This window comes from Salmo salar, chromosome 10 (assembly GCF_965601325.2).
Source record: "Salmo salar chromosome 10, fSalSal1, whole genome shotgun sequence".
Classification (NCBI taxonomy): Eukaryota; Metazoa; Chordata; class Actinopteri; order Salmoniformes; family Salmonidae; genus Salmo; species Salmo salar.
Genome location: NC_138300.1, coordinates 73091096 through 73111034, shown reverse-complemented (window position 1 = coordinate 73111034; position 19939 = coordinate 73091096). Strand labels below are relative to the sequence as shown.

The 19939-nt window shown below is 41.1% G+C and overlaps 1 protein-coding gene across 4 annotated transcripts; it reads right to left on the bottom strand.

The window, feature by feature from the left end:
* Positions 1 to 245: 245 nt before the first annotated feature.
* Positions 246 to 18994, bottom strand: bbs4 (Bardet-Biedl syndrome 4). Of its 4 annotated transcripts, none has more exons than XM_014124005.3 (16): positions 18902 to 18994; positions 17912 to 17963; positions 16554 to 16633; positions 15407 to 15470; positions 14729 to 14840; positions 14421 to 14493; positions 14195 to 14248; positions 12792 to 12919; positions 7814 to 7868; positions 7643 to 7711; positions 7378 to 7530; positions 6765 to 6936; positions 6184 to 6253; positions 5898 to 6033; positions 3474 to 3663; positions 246 to 3097 (listed from the first exon to the last, which is right to left on the bottom strand). In XM_014124005.3, exons 1-16 carry the CDS (start codon positions 18923 to 18925, stop codon positions 2955 to 2957), a joined length of 1575 nt encoding a protein of 524 aa, XP_013979480.1. In that variant the 5' UTR covers positions 18926 to 18994; the 3' UTR covers positions 246 to 2954. The 4 variants fall into 4 exon arrangements, with proteins under 4 accessions (XP_013979480.1, XP_013979482.1, XP_013979481.1 ...); XM_014124007.3 differs by having other exon boundaries at positions 3594 to 3663; XM_014124006.3 differs by lacking the exon at positions 16554 to 16633.
* Between the last annotated feature and the right edge of the window lie 945 nt (positions 18995 to 19939).

The following is a 19939-nucleotide window of genomic DNA, read 5'->3' as shown; positions in this document are numbered from 1 at the left end:
ATTTCAATAGCCCTAATTAAGTCTGCTTTACAGCTATAGACTTTTTTTATTTTCAGATTTTTTTTTTTTACACTTAGGAGAAAATGTCATAATTCTGAGAATTAATTTCTTAGTATTAGTATGCCTTGTGAATTCAAGCCCTGAGATCTTACCATCCTCAATAACTTGTACACAACTACTGTTAAAAAATGCTGATTCACAAAATAATTACTGTAAAACTTCAATTAAATGCACACAATCTCAAATAGCTGCCTGTCCCTTTTATTAGCTGCGCATCGGCACACATTTAAGCAAATAAACGGCTGTTTCAAAGAAATTTTTTTTGGAGTGAACTTCAGTAAGTACCGTAAAGATTGGGCAAAAGAAGAGAAAGGAGAGCAACATTATTGCCATGGATGAAACAGCAGTTTGGTTTGATATGGTTGGCTCAACTAGCAAGATCTCACGGTCTCACTTCAGTATTCAACGTTTGTCCAGGGGGGATAAACGTCTATGGGTGAAGTGAAAGTAGGTAAGGGTTAAGGTTGTTAAAACAGAAAATATATATTTTTAAAAAGCAACAAAAACTTGACGGTTAAGTTGTCCCTAGTGGATGGAATGGAGGGCATCTCCCGATGTCCCGGGGACCTGAACAATTGTTGATTACTGAATTCTATCTGGTAAGAGCATGTTGGTCCTGATGCATGACATTGGGGATGCATGATAGGCAGCCAAGTCTTTGCAAGTCTGATCTGTGATGAATTTGTTATGTTTGTACTGGTCATAAACAGTGTACTAGTCTTTTCAACATTTTATTGAGGAAAAGCTGTGTGCATTAAGGATATAAACACCTGGCTCAAATAGGAGCCTGTCTCTAATAAGCGCCGGTTATGTTCAGTGATTGAAGCAAATAAACGCCCAGACTATTAATTGAAGTTTTAGGGTATTTGGACCACATCATGTTGGCTTTCCAAAAGCAATTTTTCTTATGAAAGGCCTTCCATCTTGACAGTGAGAGGATGAGACAACACTCAAGTCAGTAACACTAACAGTTTATACATTTTTATACCACGGTTTTGTTGAACATGCGATTCTGATTGGCTGAAGGGTGCTTGATAGGTGGGCATACATTTGATTAACCATTCAGTTGCAACATCCTCCAGAGTTACACCTTTGTAGCTCTGCCAGAAAATACCTCTCCATATCAGTAGGCTACATAAAAAGACTAGCTAGCTTGCTACTTCAGCAGATGTAAACAACATTTAAATTGTACTTTGTGTATTATTATTGTTTTCTGTGCCAAACCGTGATACAAGCGGAATATCCCTTACATACAGGGCATTCGGAAAGTATTCAGACGCCTTGACTTTTTCCACATTACCTTAATACGTTTCTTTCCTTAACAATACCCTCTAATGACAAAGTGAAAACACATTTTTAGAAAGGTTTTCAAATGTATTAAAAATAAAAAACAGATACCTTATTTACATAAGTATTCATACCCTTTGCTTTGAGACTCGAAACTGAGCTCAGTTGCATCCTGTTTCCATTTATCATTCTTGAGATGTCTCTACAACTTGATTGGAGTCCACCTGTGGTCAATTCAACTGATTGGACATGATTTGGAAAAGCACACACCTGTCTATATAAGGTCCCACTGTTGTCAGAGCAGAAACCAAGCCATGATGTCGAAGGAATTGTCCATAGAGCTCAGAGACAGGATTGTGTCGAGGCACAAAACATTTCTGCAGCATTGAATGTCCCCAAAAACAGTGTCCTCCATCATTCTTAAATGGAAGAAGTTTTGAACCAAAGACTCTTCCTAAATCTGTCTGCCGGCCAAACTGAGCAATCGTGCGAGAAGGACCTTGGTCAGGGAGGTGACCAAGAACCAGATGGTCACTCTGACAGAGCTCCAGAGTTCCTCTGTGGGGATGGGAGAACCTTTCAGAAGGACAACCATCTGCATCACTCCACCAATCAGGCCTTTATGGTAGAGTGGCCAGATGGAAGCCACTCCTCAGTAAATGGCACATGACAGCCCGCTTGGAGTTTGCCAAAAGGCACCAAAAGACTCTCAGACCATGAGAAACAAGATTCTCTGGTCTGATGAAATGCCTGAATGCCAAGCGTCACGTCTGGAGGAAACCTGGCACCATCCCTATGGTGAAGCATGGTGGTGGCAGCATCATGCTGTGGGGGTGTTTTTCAGCGGCAGGGAGATTAGGATCAAGGGAAAGATGAACGGAGCAAAGTACAGAGAGATCCTTGGTGAAAACCTGCTCCACAGCACTCAGGACCTCAGACTGGGGCAAAGGTTCACCTTCCAACAGGACAACGACCCTAAGCACATAGCCAAAACAACGCAGGAATGGCTTCGGGATAAGTCTTTGAATGTCCTTGAGTGGCCCAGCCAGAGCCCAGAGCTTGATTGAAAATCTCTGGAGAGACCTGAAAATAGCTGTGCAGCGACGCTCCCCATCCAACCTGACAGCTAAAGAGGATCTACAGAGAAGAATGGGAGAAACTCCCCAAATATAGGTGTGCCGAGCTTGCAGTGTCATACCCAAGAAGACTCAAGATTGTAATTGCTGCCAAAGGTGCTTCAACAAAGTACTGAGTAAAGGGTCTGAATACCTATGTAAATGTGATATCAATTTTTTATTTGTAATAGATTTGCAAAAATTTCAAAAAACTGTTTTTGCTTTGTCATTATGGGGTATTGTGTGTAGATTGATGAGGGAAAAAACGAATTAATACATTTTAGAATAAGGCTGTAACCTAACAAAATGTGGAAAAAGTCAAGGGGTCTGAATACTTTCTGAATGCACTGTAACGTCTCCCCCTACTTTTATTCAAAACATCTTAAACCTGCAATTAACAATCCAACCCCAATACAGTACATACTATTCAACTGTAATGTTGCTATTCAACTATACACTGCTTCGCTTCACATAGCAGTGGATCATGGAACCCTACTCAGCCACAGGTTTAGGCTTGCTCTTCTTCTTTTCTTTGGCTTTGTGATCCTCTGACTCAGGATCCCCTAGGGGAGGGGAAGGGGCATTCTCCACATCATCTAGCGGCGCGGAGGTGGACTTGGGTGGAGCCTTAGAGCCTTAGGGATGAGATAAAGGATATTTTACTCTTACAACATCTGACACGCATTCCCGTGGAATCGTATTACATGGAAACTAAAAACATTCTACTTCATGTCACTTTGTGCAGTGGTGGACAACCGTTAAAAAAAGGTAGGATCATATGCAATCTGTGTTTGATCAAAGGTGCAAAAAAATCAAGAAAGGTTTAGTGTCTGGATATGGTTGATCCAGACCAGCCTACTGCAGAACTCTCTATTTAGAGAAAGATGATCTGGAATTACAACTAGAATCCAAAGACTCATTATAAATGAACGGGTGAACGAAAACACTCAGAGGCAGCAACATGGCGTCCATCTCTAAATTTGACCTCCGCTTTCACTACAACACACACACCTGCAGCTAGCTGGATGCTTTTGCTGGCAGCTGAAGACATGGCCTGCCCAAGGGCCTGGTTGGTGCCCAGGGGCTGCAGGGACGTGGTCTTGAAGTGCTGACTGACTTTGGAGTCCTTACCTGGCTTGGTCCACACCGAGGTCTCTCCCACCTGGAGAGCAGATGCCAACTTTTGGGCCATCTCAATGAGCTGGGACAAAAAGGGTACAGACCGCTCAACATTAGGGATATGTGTTAGACTGGGAGCCAGCTTGAAGTGTTCAAGAAAGGAGCCCTGCTTCAGTATCAGAACATGGAGAAGGCGGTCAACACACTAACTGACTTTTTATGATGCGATTGTGGATTTATCAGGAGTCAACTGCACTGATATGTTTTTTTCTGGCTTTTTGAGTATCCATTTTCCACTTCTTGGTGTTAATGACATTGTATTATGAGCAACATGTTACATAACATCATTACTGCAGTGCAGAATGCACTGGTTACACTGGTTATACTTGAGACTTAGACTGGAGAGGATTAGGTATATGATGTGTTAGCATAGTAAACTCTTAAAGGGTCAATACACAGTTGAAACAATAACAAAATGGCACCCCGCCTCGGTTTTGGTAAAATTCATAGAGCTATTTATGCAAGGACTGACATTCCAAGATACAGCAATTATCATATTTTTAAAGCTACACAGTGTTTGTTTACGTTTACAATGTTTGTGGTAAAACAAGCTTATATTTTGGGTTTTAATGGTGTAAGACAGTTGAACTAAGCTCATGAGCAGGGGTGAAAGTAAGACTGGAAGGTCCGGTAGGGATACGCCGTACCGGTAAAACATGAGCCTATCACTTTTATTTTTTTTTAAGATTACAAGAAAACTATACTATTACACCGGAATTTATTATGACTAACTGTCAGCCACATTACAAATATGGTAGGCCTATATACTCCAAAATGCGGTGTGGTTCGACGTGAACACAAAAATAACTGGCCAATACCGAGATGCACACGGACAGCAGTGGACGCATCAATCAATTCAGGTGTGCCTAATGTCATTACCCTTTTTGGTGTTTTAATAGACGTCTCTTTCCATTCATCAAATGGCGTGTGCACATTGCACTGTTGTAGATGCTGGAATTATTTTAAAGTGGACAAACATGGGCAGGTAGCCTACTTTATGAAGTGACTTGTTTGACAATCAGATGAAAACATCATGCCACATTAAAAGGTCAAACATTTTTACAGTTAAATGACATGGTCTTTACTCTTAGGTGTACCGGGAAGACACTATGGGTCTTTCTCAATAAGCATACTACCGTGCTCCACACTCTCATGCTCCGAGTGCATTCTCAGAGGACGTTCTTGTGAGGAAGAGAGTGTAGAGAACGCCTAAAACATTACATTTGAGCAGCACTTGCACTCCCTCTACTGTATTACCTCACGCTGCACCTCCCCATTCACTGAACGTTCATCCAGCCAGGAAAAATGGTAACAATAAAGACGAAACAAGATACACAAAGCAAACGTTTTACATCATTATTATCAGCTAGCTATATGTGAATCGTAATAATCTAGCTAGCCAGCTAGTTAAACAGGCAAAAATGACCTGAAATGAATGGTATGCAAGGTAGATGTCAATTCTTCGTGGGTAGCTAGCTGCCAGTTATTTGTGTGTATCTAGATAGCTAAGAGTAGTAGCTAACCAGATAGCCCTATTGACTTACTATGAGATTGTGATCTTCGCTACAGTGGGTATTGTAGGCAGGTAAACATGCCAAAATTAACACAGTATGTATTTATTAATGTATCAATATAAAATATTGTAGTCAGGCAACATATGAGATGTGAATGGGCAACATTTTATTCCGATGTCTGGGTTTATTTTCTCTCGCTTCAGCTAAAATAATGGCCACCATTGATTTCAAGAAATGTTGCGCTATTTTTCTGCATGGTTCTACATATTTATGTGCAAACTTTCTATTGAAGCTTGAATCGATGCATGCTTTAAATATGTTCAAACGGAGTACACATCCGAGAAGTGCCCTCCATGCTCTGTTTCGTGTACTTTGATTTAGACTCATACTCCAACCCTCCCGTGCTCCAATTTGTGTGCTCAGAGCAGGGTAGTATGCATTTTTGAGAAACATCCTATATCTACTTTCACACCTACTTATGAGGCATGTATAAGTTATATTCTTCAAGAATCAATGAGTATACAGTATATCCCTAATTTATAAGTCCAAAAATGTATTTAGCAATTGCGGATTGACCCTTTTAAAGAGTCTGAGTAATGGTACCTCAAAAACACAGACACGTACGCATGCACGTTCACACACACACAGACACGTACGCATGCACGTTCACACACACACAGACACACACACACACACACACACACACACACACACACACACACACACACACACACACACCTACCTCTGGGTCAAATTCTTCATTATGGCTGCTTTCCATCACTTTACTCTCCATCTCCAGGTACTGCTCTGTGGCTCCTTTTTTGTCTCCTTGATTGTACAACAGGACAGCGAAATTCAGATTGATCAAGGGGTTACAGCTGTAAAAGAAAGGCACAGAACAGTATACATGAGTTTAAGAACTATTAGACAATAGATTTTGTAATATTAAAAGGCCTGAAAATGTAGGCCCCTCCCCCCACCCCACCGTTCATAAAAGAAATGAAAATGAATTCAGGTAAAATACTTACTCATCCAACAACACTGCTTGCTCGTATGACCGCTTGGCATTCTCCCCGTCATCCATATTAGTAAGTGCAACTGAAAGAAAAAATGTAAAATCTGATTGTCAATCAGTCATGACCAATAAGCCATGATCACACATTAGAATTTAGACATTGCTTTAAACCACAAGAAAGTACTTGTCCACAAGAAATTCAATAAATTGGAATGGACATTCAAATGCACTTGGGGGAAAATAGAAGAAGAGAAACACATCAGGCAGTGCCTGCTTGATGCCAAGTCAAAAAGGTTAAAACTACAATCTGGGATTAACAGGCAAGATAAAAAAAAAGATATATAGAAGCCAAGAAATTAGCAAAACAGGCAACAAAAAAAAGTATGTGTTGAAAGACATTGAAGCGGAGATGGCAGCCATAAGGAAAAACACGAGGTACATTTGTGAAACTACAGTATCACTGAAAATGCCCAGGGGAGCATACAAAAATATCATCCCTGTATGGTGGCACTAAGGGTCAAAGTAGGTTACTACATTTTACAAGCGACTTTGCCCCTTGGTGCCACGGTACTTTGGCAATTAGTTCTCCTGTACCTGCCAGCAGCATATAGAGCTCTGCCATCTTTGGCTGCAGGTTGACGGCAGCACTGAGGAAGTGGAAGGCTGAGGCGTACTGCTGCATGGTGAGATGCACCAGGCCCAGGTTGTACAGGATTTTCCAGTCAAACGGAGACAGGTAATTGGCCCTCTTCAGACAGCTGATGGCCTGAGGATGTGGAGGAATAGAAGATAAAAGGCTAGAGAAAGCCTGTATACCCAGTAGCTGGTTATGTCAACAACAAAGAGTGAATGGTTTGGATTTGTAGTGGTCGTAGTTTCACGAATGTATTTCTATGTGGTACGTATTTGTAGATGTTAGGTATTTTCGCATTATTATTACACACACAGACACGTACGCATGCACGTTCACACACACACACACACACACACACACACACACACACACACACACACACACACACACACACACAACCCTCTGGGTCAAATTCTGAATTATGGCTGCTTTCCAGCACATCAAATATTGGGATCAGACTGAAAATGTGGCATCGGTTGGCCAATTGGTCGGAGGGAAGTCTAGTTCGAAATGAGTCGGAGAGATGGCGCGAAACAGGCAAATTGGAGGTTGTCACCCCTAGAATTTCCCTACCGCCACATATTTCTTGTTTCCGAAGCAGCACATGCCAATGTTATTCCAAAGGGGTGAGCTCTCAGGTACAGCATAAGCTGCCACGCGGTACTTATTCATGGCAACATCATAGTCCCCATGCGTCTGCATCATGCTGCCAGCTGCCAGGATGGCCTGAAGAGGGTAAAATACACACACACACACACACATTGCTGCAGTGATATTTAAGTCAGTTGCAAATACAGCATCCAATAGGATAGGGAGTATTAGCGAGGGCCTCCCCTACCTTAAAGTTGTTGGGGTCATAAGTCAGGGCATTCCCAAGGTGTTCAAAGGCTTTCTGATATTTGCCTTGCTGGAGAGGAAATAGACTGATTTAGTTTCAAACTCACAAACATGACTTGTCCCATCATGGTTGGAGTGTGATCTTAGGAGGGACTGAAAGGCCTCGACTTACCTGCATGTATAGCAGGCCAAGAGTGGTGAGAAGATCCGTGTTTTCAGGAGAAAACCTGAAATAAGAGGATTTTTTATTTACTCAACTTTATTTAACCAGGATGTAGGAACTCCAAAGTGGCGCAGTGGTCTAAGGCACTGCATCGCAGTGCTAAGCTGTACCGCTAGAGATCTTGGTTTGAGTCCGGGCTCTGTCACAGCCGGCCGCGACCGGGAGACCCATGGGACGGCGCACAATTGGCCCAGCGTCGCCCGGATTAGGAGAGGGTTTGGTCGGCAGGGATGTTCTTGTCCCATCGTGCACCTACGACTCCTTTGGCGGGCCAGGCGCAATGCACGCTGACACGGTCACCAGGTGTACGGTGTTTCCTCTGACACATTGGTGCGGCTGGCTTCCGGGTTAAGCGGGCAGAGAGGTTTGGCTGGGTTGTGTTTCGGAGTACGCAGGACTCTTGACCTGCGACTCTCCCGAGTCTGTACGGGATTTGCAGTGATGGGACAAGACTGTAACTACCAATTGGATACCATGAAATTGGGGTAAAAAAAAATATACGTATTTTTTTTAAATAATAATTACAAAAAATGTTTTTAAAACAGAATGGCCCATTTAACCAGGTCAGAAGACCTCTTTCCCAATGACATAATGTACACTGCTCAAAAAAATAAAGGGAACACTAAAATAACACATCCTAGATCTGAATGAATGAAATAATCTTATTAAATACTTTTTTCTTTACATAGTTGAATGTGCTGACAACAAAATCACACAAAAATAAATCAATGGAAATCCAATTTATCAACCCATGGAAGTCTGGATTTGGAGTCACACTCAAAATTAAAGTGGAAAACCACACTACAGGCTGATCCAATTTTGATGTAATGTCCTTAAAACAAGTCAAAATGAGGCTCAGTAGTGTGTGTGGCCTCCACGTGCCTGTATGACCTCCCTACAATGCCTGGGCATGCTCCTGATGAGGTGGCGGATGGTCTCCTGAGGGATCTCCTCCCAGTCCTGGACTAAAGCATCCGCCAACTCCTGGACAGTCTGTGGTGCAATGTGGCGTTGGTGGATGGAGCGAGACATGATGTCCCAGATGTGCTCAATTGGATTCAGGTCTGGGGAACGGGCGGGCCAGTCCATAGCATCAATGCCTTCCTCTTGCAGGAACTGCTGACACACTCCAGCCACATGAGGTCTAGCATTGTCTTGCATTAGGAGGAACCCAAGGCCAACCGCACCAGCATATGGTGTCACAAGGGGTCTGAGGATCTCATCTCGGTACCTAATGGCAGTCAGGCTACCTCTGGCGAGCACATGGAGGGCTGTGAGGCCCCCCAAAGAAATGCCACCCCACACCATGACTAACCCACCGCCAAACCGGTCATGCTGGAGGATGTTGCAGGCAGCAGAACGTTCTCCACGGCGTCTCCAGACTCTGTCACGTCTGTCACGTGCTCAGTGTGAACCTGCTTTCATCTGTGAAGAGCACAGGGCGCCAGTGGCGAATTTGCCAATCTTGGTGTTCTCTGGCAAATGCTAAACGTCCTGCACGGTGTTGGGCTGTAAGCACAACCCCCACCTGTGGACGTCGGAGCCTCATACCACCCTCATGGAGTCTGTTTCTGACCGTTTGAGCAGACACATGCACATTTGTGGCCTGCTGGAGGTCATTTTGCAGGGCTCTGGCAGTGCTCCTCCTGCTCCTCCTTGCAAAAAGGTGGAGGTAGCGGTCCTGCTGCTGGGTTGTTGCCCTCCTACGGCCTCCTCCACGTCTCCTGATGTACTGGCCTGTCTCCTGGTAGCGCCTCCATGCTCTGGACACTACGCTGACAGACACAGCAAACCTTCTTGCCACAGCTCACATTGATGTGCCATCCTGGATGAGCTGCACTACCTGAGCCACTTGTGTGGGTTGTAGACTCCGTCTCATGCTACCACTAGAGTGAAAGCACAGCCCGCATTCAAGTGACCAAAACATCAGCCAGGAAGCATAGGAACTGAGAAGTGGTCTGTGGTCACCACCTGCAGAACCACTCCTTTATTGGGGGTGTCTTGCTAATTGCCTATAATTTCCACCTGTTGTCTATTCCATTTGCACAACAGCATGTGAAATTTATTGTCAATCAGTGTTCCTTCCTAAGTGGACAGTTTGATTTCACAGAAGTGTGATTGACTTGGAGTTACATTGTGTTGTTTAAGTGTTCCCTTTATTTTTTGGAGCAGTGTATGTTCGTACATGGCCTAATATACTAACTAGTGAACTAAGCAAGCTCATGGAAATAACGCTAACAAACATTTCCTTGTTAATCTATAAGTAACATTAAAACAACACACAGAAAAATATATACCGTAAAACTTCAATTAATAGCCCGGTCATTTACTTGCTTAAATCACTGAACACAACAGGCGATTATTAGAGACAGGCTTATATACTGAACAAAAAAATAAAACGCAACATGCAACAATTTCAAAGATTTTACAGAGTTACAGTCAATTGAAATAATTTCATTAGGCCCTAGTCTGTGGAATTCACTTGACTGGGCAGGGGCGCAGCCAAGGGTGGGCCTGGGAGGGCATAGGCCCACCGACTGGGGAGCCAGGCCAATCAAAATATTTTTTTCCCCACGAAAGGGCTTTATTACAGAAAATAATACTCCTCAGCAGCAGCCCCCCTCCTCAGACGATCCCGCAGGTGAAGAAGCCGGATTTGGAGGTCCTAGACTTAGAGGACGGTTGGACGTACTGCCAAATTCTCTTGATATGCCACACCTGCCAGGTGTATGGATTATTTGGGCAAAAGAGAAATACTCACTAACAGGGATGTAAACAAATTTGTGCACAACATTTGAGAGAAATACATTTTTTGTACGTATGGAACATTTCTTTGACTTTTTATTTCAGCTGATGAAACATGGGACCAACACTTTACATGTTGTGTTTCTATTTTTGTTCAGTATATTTGAGCAAGGCATCCATTTCCTTAATGCACACAGCTTTTGCTCATTTGCATAGTTAATTATTTAATTCCAGAATTAACTTCCAGCATTTAAATATATTTCTTAATTTCCTGCACTAATGTGTTATCATTTACACACAGTAACAAGGTTTCCATCCAATTGGCAACAGATTTGAATGCGAATATTCTAAAATCCATATAAAGAAAATTTGCGCATTTTCCAACTGGTCGTGTGTTTCCATCAAACAGACTTGCTGTAGATAAAAGAGAGTGATTACGTAGTGTTTTTGTACCGAATAAAAATCAAAAATTCAATGTGTTTACATCGCATGTTCAACTCAACCAATAGTTTTGTCACAAAAACTAGTGGTTAGAGCGTTGGACTTGTAACCGAAAGGTTGCAAGATCGAATCCCCGAGCTGACAAGGTAAAAATCTGTCGTTCTACCCCTGAACAAGGCAGTTAACCTACTATTCCTAGGCCGCCATTGAAAATAAGAATTTGTTCTTAACTGACTTGCCAGGACAACAATCCTCAGCACACAGCCAGACAATGCAGGAGTGGTTTCGGGACAAGTCTCTGAATGTCCTTGAGTGGCCCAGCCAAAGCCCGGACTTGAACCTGATCGAACATCTCTGGAGAGACCTGAAAATACCTGTGCAGCGACGCTCCCCATCCAACCCGACAGAGCTTGAGAGGATCTGCAGAGAAGAATGGGAGAAACTACCCAAACACAGGTGTGCCAAGCTTGTAGTGTCATACCCAAAAAGACTTGAGGCTGTAATCGCTGTCAAAGGTGCATCAACAAAGTACAGAGTAAAGGGTCTGAATACTTACATAAAATGTGATATTTCCATTTATTTTTTAATATGTCATTATGGGGTATTGTGAGTAGATTGATGACGGAAAAAAACTATTTAATACATTTTAGAATAAGGCTGTAGCATAACAATATGTGGAAAAAGGCAAGGGGTCTGAATACTTTCCGAATGGACTGCATATATTTTTTAATTATTAGCATTTTTTAAACGCTGGGTGGTTTCCCGGGTCATAGTGGAAGGACCACAAACCATATCACCGTGTGACTCCAAGTTTGCACCACCATTTCTCACATAATTAATTTTAATTTCAAATTCACACTTATCAAGAGAATATCCCCGATCATCCCTACTGCCTCAGACTCACTAAACACATGCTTCATTTGTAAATTATGTCTGAGTGTCGGAGCGTGCCCCTGGCTATCTGTAAAGTAAAATAAACAATAAAATGATGCCGTCTGGTTTGAAGGAATTTGAAATTATTTTACTTTTAATACTTGAGTATATTTTAGCAATTCCATTTACTTTTGATTCTTAAGTACTGTATATTTCAAACCAAATACTTTTAGACATTTACTGAAGTAGTATTTTACTAGGTGCCTTTCACTTGAGTCATTTACTATTAAGGTATCTTTACTTTTACTCAAGTATGACAATTGGGTACTTTTTCAGCCACTTTTGTTGTTTTTGTGTTTGCCAGTTAGCTAGCAGTTCTCATCTGTTAACAGTCAATGGCTAGCAGTTTCTTACTGGTGATAAAAATGGATGATTGCCCTCATTTTTTATCATTACTGATTTATTTAATGTAACAAATCAAACGTTAAAAACTGTCAACAATTCATGGTAATCTTGTACACAATTCATTTAGAACCGGCATTTATTTGAAACGGGCATTTATTTGCTGAAATGTTTGCCGTGCCCGGCTATTAAAAGGGACAGGCAGCTATTTCAGACTACGTTTAATTGAAGTTTTACGGTAGATAATAAAAAGGGAACAGATGAGCAATAACCATTCTCAATCACAGTCATGGAAATGCCAACACACTCACTCTCACAGACTTTAGTGGTCCTGTGTGACTCAGTTGGTAGCGCATGGCGCTTTCAACTCCAAGGTTTGTGGGTTCAAATCCCGCTGGGGCCACCATCCATAGGAAAATGAACACACAAGTCGCTTTGCATCTGCTAAGTCCCATATAATACTCACTCAACAGCACTCCTGTACACGTCGATGGCTTTGTCAGTGTCCCCTTCCAGCAGGTGAATCTTTCCCAGCATCATGTAGGTCAGGTCGTGCTTGCTCAACTCCAGGGCGATGTTCAACTGCTCTTCAGCCTGGCAGTACACACAAGCACACAGCTTTTACTTTCATTAATTTACAATGTTTGTGTTTGAAACATTTTAACAATACTACACTGAACAAAAATGTAAACGCAACATGCAACAATTTCAAAGATTTTACTGAGTTACAGTTCATATAAGGAAATCAATCCATTGAAATACATTTCATAAGGCCCTAATCTACGGATTTCAAATATGCATCTGTTGGTCACAGATACCAGAGGAGTAGAGGAGTAGATCATCAGAAAATCAGTCAGTATCTGATGTGACCACCATTTGCCTCATGCACCGCGACACATCTCCTTCTCATAGAGTTGATCAGGCTGTTGATTGTGGCCTGTGGAATTGTATCCCACTCCTCTTCAATGGCTGTGCAAAGTTGCTGGATTTTGGTGGGAACTGGAACACGCTGTCGTACACGTCGATTCAGATCATCCCAAACATCCTCAATCGGTGACATGGCTAGTGAGTATGCAGGCCATGGAAGAACTGGGACATTTTCAGCTTCCAGTAATTGTGTACAGATCCTTGTGACATGGGGCCATGCATGATCATGCTGAAGCGGCAGATGAATGGCACGATAACGCGCCTCATCAGGATCTCGTCACGGTATCTCTGTACATTCAAATTGCCATCGATAAAATGCAATTGGGTTCGTTGTCCATAGCTAATGCCTGCCCATACTATAACCCCACTGCCACCATGTCGCACTCTGTTCACAATGTTGATATCAGCAAACCGCTCACCCACACAACGCCATACACGTGGTCTGCAGTTGTGAAGCCGGTTGGACGTATTGCCATATTCTCTAAAACGATGTTGGAGGCAGCTTATGGTAGAGAAATTAACATTAAATTCTCTGGCAACAGCTCTGGTGGACATTCCTGCAGTCAGCATGCCAATTGCTCGCTCCCTCAAAACTTGAGACATCTGTGGCATTTTGTTGTGACACAAAACTGCACATTTTAGAGTGGCCTTTTATTGTCCCCAGCACAAGGTGCACCTGTGTAATGATCATGCTGTTTTATCAGCTTCTTGATATGCCACACCTGTCAGGTGGATAGAATATCTTGGCAAAGGAGAAATGCTCACTAACCGGGTTGTACAGACATTTGTGCAAAACGTTTCAGAGAAATAAGATTTTTGTGCCTGAGAAACATTTCTGGGATCTTTTATTTCAGCTCATGAAACATGGGACCAACACTTTACATGTTGCGTTTATATTTCTGTTCAGTGTATTTTCAAGAGGGACTAAAAGATGTAACTTACACTGTTGAAGTCTTTGGTATAGATGTAGCACACACCTAAATTGTGGCTGATCTCCTTCAAGTAGAGAGGTTGAAAAAGAGGCATTGAAAATGTGATAGCCTGTAAACTATATTTCTTATCTGGGGATCATAAATATGTAAAATGTGGAGTAAAACTTTTCATACTTGAAAAAATAATTAAAACTGGTCTTCACAAAGTAGTATATTTATAAACCAAAGTTACTTACCCAGTCTTTCTCATTGAGCTGTGAAGCCTCATTGTAAACCTCTATGGCAGCCTTATGCTTACCAAGGAGAAATCTAGAAAAGCAAAAATGGAACAAAATGTCTAAATTGACAAATCATATGTACATACCTGGGATTCAGACTTAGGAAAGTAAGCAATTTTCCATGGATCAATAAGAGTTTGAAAAAATGGTATTTAGAAATAACTTGCATGGGCACAACACACGCAAAGGCAGCAAATATCTTAGAAAACAGCCTTGAAGCTTGAATTATAAAAAGGCCCCGATTTTTCAAAAAGTGTGCTCCTCACAGGGATCTGGCCACTTGTTTGAGGTTATCTGAGCTGCCAGGGTTGAGTATTGCACAGCTCTGGAACAGGTCCAGTGACTGCTGGATTTTCCCTTCCAGGCGAAGGATTAAAGCTGAACAGAGAGAAACAGACAGGCATCTGTTAATGTTGCGACAGTTCGTTTCTGGTAACAGAACAAAATAGTCATCACATAGTAACTTCTGATTTAGCTATACTTTAATTAATGCAAACACGTGTGTGGTATATGTGTGGTTCGTATATATACGGTCTCGCTGTTTTACCTCGCAGGGCAAAACAGAGAAGAGGGCGTCACATTCTATTGTTCTCTCTTTTATACTGAGAGATATTTCCCGCTCAATGCCGACCTGTCCGAGGGAGGAGGAGCGTGGTTTAAACTTGCTCCTCCTGTCGTCGGCGTGTAGGCTGATCCCAGCGTCGTGACGCACTTCCTGTTGCCGGTTGTAGTTCTTGTCTTCAACAGATGATTTACTCGTAGTTTATGTACTTAGCATAGCTTCCCCAGTATATTATAAAGGTTATGCATATAAATAGCCAGTTCAACCCTAACACATCCCATCATGCTGTGAGAATCTAACATTTGGTCAGAGTTACACCTGACCTATTGTAATATACTTGTAACGATTGAACAGGTTCTGTTCCGCTAGACAATCGCCATACCTTGTACATACACAGCATATTCACACATCCCCCCGGTTTCTTGTAGCTGCTCTTTGATGATTGACTGAATGAAAAAGAGGACAGCATGAAATTATACACTTTCAACAAATGCATGTTCCTGTCCATTGTTTTACAATGGCACTTTATATGCAGTGTTGGGGAAGCTACTGTGAAAATATAGTTTACCAAGCTACCAATTACTTCACACTAGAAGAAGTTAAGCTACACTAAAGCTAACCTTAAAGGTCCAATGCAGCCATTTGTATCTCAATATCAAATCATTTATATGTATCAATTAAGTACCTTGTGATAGTTTTCAATTAAAATGGTCAAAAATAAATGAAAATAGCTTCTTAGCAAAGAGCATTCTCAAGCAAGAATTTTGCTTAGGACTGTCTGCGAGTGGTCTGAGCATAGAGATCCTATTAAATTACGTAATTAAAGTATTACTGTATATCCATTAACGGCAGAGAGTTTAGAACTCTTTCTTATTGGTCTATTAGGTCATTTACTACCTGGTGATGTTACCAGGAAGGCCAAAACTTGGCCTTTTCAAACAGCTCTTACACTAAAATGGCATTATCATAATTGTTGTTACAATTTCACAGTATTATTCTAACCTCAGTGTGGAAATATATATAACACAGAAAAATCTTGTTTTTGACTGCACTGGGCCTTTAAGAAAAATACAGTTACTTAATTAACTAAAGACACTTGAAAGACACTTCGAAAAACTACATCCAAACTACGTAGTAAATTATATCTAAATCTGAATGTCATAGAATACAAATTGCAAGAACAGATCACTCTGGAGGCAGATGTTAACAGAATGTTTAATTTAGCCTATTAAACACAAAAACTGTTTCAAGTGAGAATTAGGAAAGTCCGATGTCAAAAACAAAAGGAAATTCTTGCCTACTTCATCCATATTTTATTTTTGCAAAATAACTAGTGAGTAGTTCGCTACAGTAAAAGTAATGAACTACTAAAAACACTACCCATATCTGAATTTAGTTCAACTACCACCAAGCTACTACAAAATTTAGTTAAATTACTAGTTAAATACATGTAGTTCCCTACTCCCAAACACTGTTAATATGACACTTTCTCTCAGAGACAGAGACCTAATAAACAGATGTCCTCCTACCTTACAGGTCTCATAGTCTTTACGGATGTAGTGAAGATGGATGAGCCAGTTTCTTCTCTCCAAAATAGGGAGCTCAGACACTGAATAGAAATAAAGGCAGATAAAACCCAGACCTATCTAAAGTATGTCATATTTCCAGTAATTTCAATTAATTAAATATGCTGCTTAATTTGGAAGAATATGACTTATAAATAGCTTAGAGGTGCAATCTGCAATAGTTACTGCCGTTCAATAATTACTATTTAAATGAATGATACACCAATTGATTCTTGAAGAATATAACTTAGAAATATCTCAGGAGCTATGAACAACTGTCTTAATGGGCCAGTGCAGTCAAAAATACGATTTTCTTGTGTTTTATATATATTTTCACACTATGAAGATGGAATAAACTGAAATCGTGAAAATTATAATGGCCTTTTAGTGTAAGAGCTGTTTGAAAAGACTGCCTGAAATTTCAGCCTGTTTTCGTGGGATGAAGTTTGTCCTCCATGGTGATATCGCCAGGCGGTAAATTAGTTGCCAATAACAGCTAGTTTTCAGTTTTTCCCCCGGCTCAGACCCCTCCCAAACATTCAGCAAAATTCTTGCTTGAGAAATTGCTCTTTGCTAAGAAGCTATTTTAGTTCATTTTTAACAATTTTAATTTAAAACCACAGTAAGATACATAATTGTTACCTAGAAATTATTTTATATTGAGATAAAAACGGCTGCATTGGACCTTTAAGCAACCATAACTCAAAATAAAAGGTTGATCCACCCCTCTGATTGTAAACAACATATGTTTAAAAAGTTATTTCCAGGACATCAAAGGCACTAAGGAAGCAAAGTGACTTGACCAACACAGCCTTGCCTTCCAGGCAGCTACCAAATCTGGTTTAGCTAAAGCTGATCTATTTTGGTCTAATCCTCTTCAAAGGGAAATGAACCTGCTCAATAATGACACCAAGTGGACAAAAAAAGAGACCTAGTCAAAAACATGTGTTTCTAATGCATGCAAACAATATATATCTTTAGTAAACCTTTAGTGTGGATTAAATATACCCAAGAACTAGTCCCCTGTAATGTTTGTATTCAGTGCAACGCAAATTGGATAGCCTGAATAAAATCTGTGTTGAATAGTGGCAGCTACAGCTAACATCAGAGCTGTAGGCCTACATACTTCAGAAAAGAAAGGGATAATGGCTACTGTAGAACAGTTTACACCAAAGAACATGTCTCCGGGAAATTGGAATGTTTGGTAAGATAGTTCAACTTTCAAGCCCAATGTTGTACATTTCTCTCTCAGTGTAAAATAGTTAGCATATTGGTCAGTAATGTCAATCTAGGAGGCTTCAATATGGGTTTGAACAACAAACCTTTTTTAGGACGAGGCTTCCTGATTTCAGAAGCTGGAGGCAGTTGAACATCCTGGGAAAGACAGGCACAAACCATGCGTTACAAAACACATCATCATCACATGTTTTGCTCTATACTGAAAGTTCTCTATCTTGATAACTTGATATGCACATTTTGGGGGGATTGTATGAACAGTGGACTAATGAACAACATATTAAAAAAGATAGTTTGAGTGAACTATCACTTTAACCTGTAGATAACACAAAATAATGAAGTATATTGTGGCCCATGCCACTTGTAACTCATCTCAGTACTGGGGGGAGGAAATGGAACTGTGTCTTTCAGTCAAAGTAACCAAATTACACCCAAAACAAAGTCATAGGCCAACTGTTTGACTCAGAGTAAATCAATATTTTTACTACAGTATTCCTGACGCAAGGCTACTTTATACCTCTTTCAGAATGACACAAGTGCAATATGGGTTAATTCACTCTGAGTGCAATTACAGTAGTATTCATATTGACACACATGACATGACTGACATGCAGTGTTGTTCAGATGCAGCAGAGAAGCAAAATAGAGCTTCACGGCATAATAGATGCAATCAATTACAAGCACTGTACAAGCCTCAACAAATCTGATGATTAAAATAAAATCAGTATGCATTGCATATTTTATTTATGCAATCTTTATTTAGCCAGAGTGATTGAGAACTAAGTCTACAAAGAAGAGCTGCACAAGCTGAGATTACATAAGTGTACATTTGTTATTTAAGCCTACAATATTTATCAGGAGGCTACATGGGGAGCAGGGGACGTATCTCGAGGTAGGACGCATCTTCTCGATACAACACGCACCTTTATAAATCTTGCAAGGCAAGTTCAACTCTATCAGTTAAGGCTGGAATAATGGATATACTGCTCTATTCGCTAAATAAATGCTGCATATAACACAATTAAACGCAAATGTGCAATGGCAATTTGTTAAATTGTTCTAATTAAATGGCTTACCGCTACGGGATTGTCGTCTGCCATGTTTACTTCTATGGTCGGCTTCTTCTTCTTTGATGAGGTTTAACGGCAGTTGGCGTCCAATAAAATGTTGCATTACCGCCAGCTACTAGACTGGAGTACAACTCCCTTATACTTTACTTGAAAAAATAAGTAAACAAATACCCTACCATCTAACACTGCACTCACAATTTTGTTGAAATGACAAAATGTAACACCACCCTACTCCACTATTTTAATCAATTTAGTCCTACCTCACACTAACTCATTTTTTGCTATCGTTCTTTTTTTACATCCGTTATTAGACAGTGACAACGATGATGATTATGAACATGGTATTTTGCCTGCTAATGCCTGCAATGCAGTGAAGAAAACGATATGACAACAATAATGTCTAATGTAACTGGCCCCTCTAACAGTACAACTGGCCCCAGGTTGCCCCCCCCCCCCCAGTTGAAATGGTCTAGAACCGCCACTGCTACCTCAGGCCAACAACTTGAAAAGATGGGACACCACCACTTAACAAACCCTGTAACTCTTCTGATGTCAAGTCTCGCACACCCAAATACCTCTCTGCAGCTGCCATCACAACCTCAATTTTCTGTGATTTACATTCCATCCCTACAGTACAGTGGATAACCATTTCTATAAATGCTACAAATCCAATCTTACTGAAGCATATATCACTTGTTGGCCAATCCCTCTGTACTGGTACAGATCTACTACTCACACCACTCCTCTCAGGAACCCTCCCCCTTGACCCATCTTCCTCTACTTTCTTCACTACCTCAGCATACGACAATTTCTGCACTACTCTAACCCTGGAACCTGCCTCTCTCGCACAGGACATTTCTGATCCCTAGCCCCATGGGCACCCCTACAATTAACACATACCACTACTTTCCCCAATGCTACACATTCCTTTGTCTCATGCCCTTCTGCACACTTCTCATACCTAGGAACCTCCCTCCTACACACTGCTGCCACATGCCTATAAGCTGGACACCTGTAACGTTATGTATTCAGCACAAAATCTCA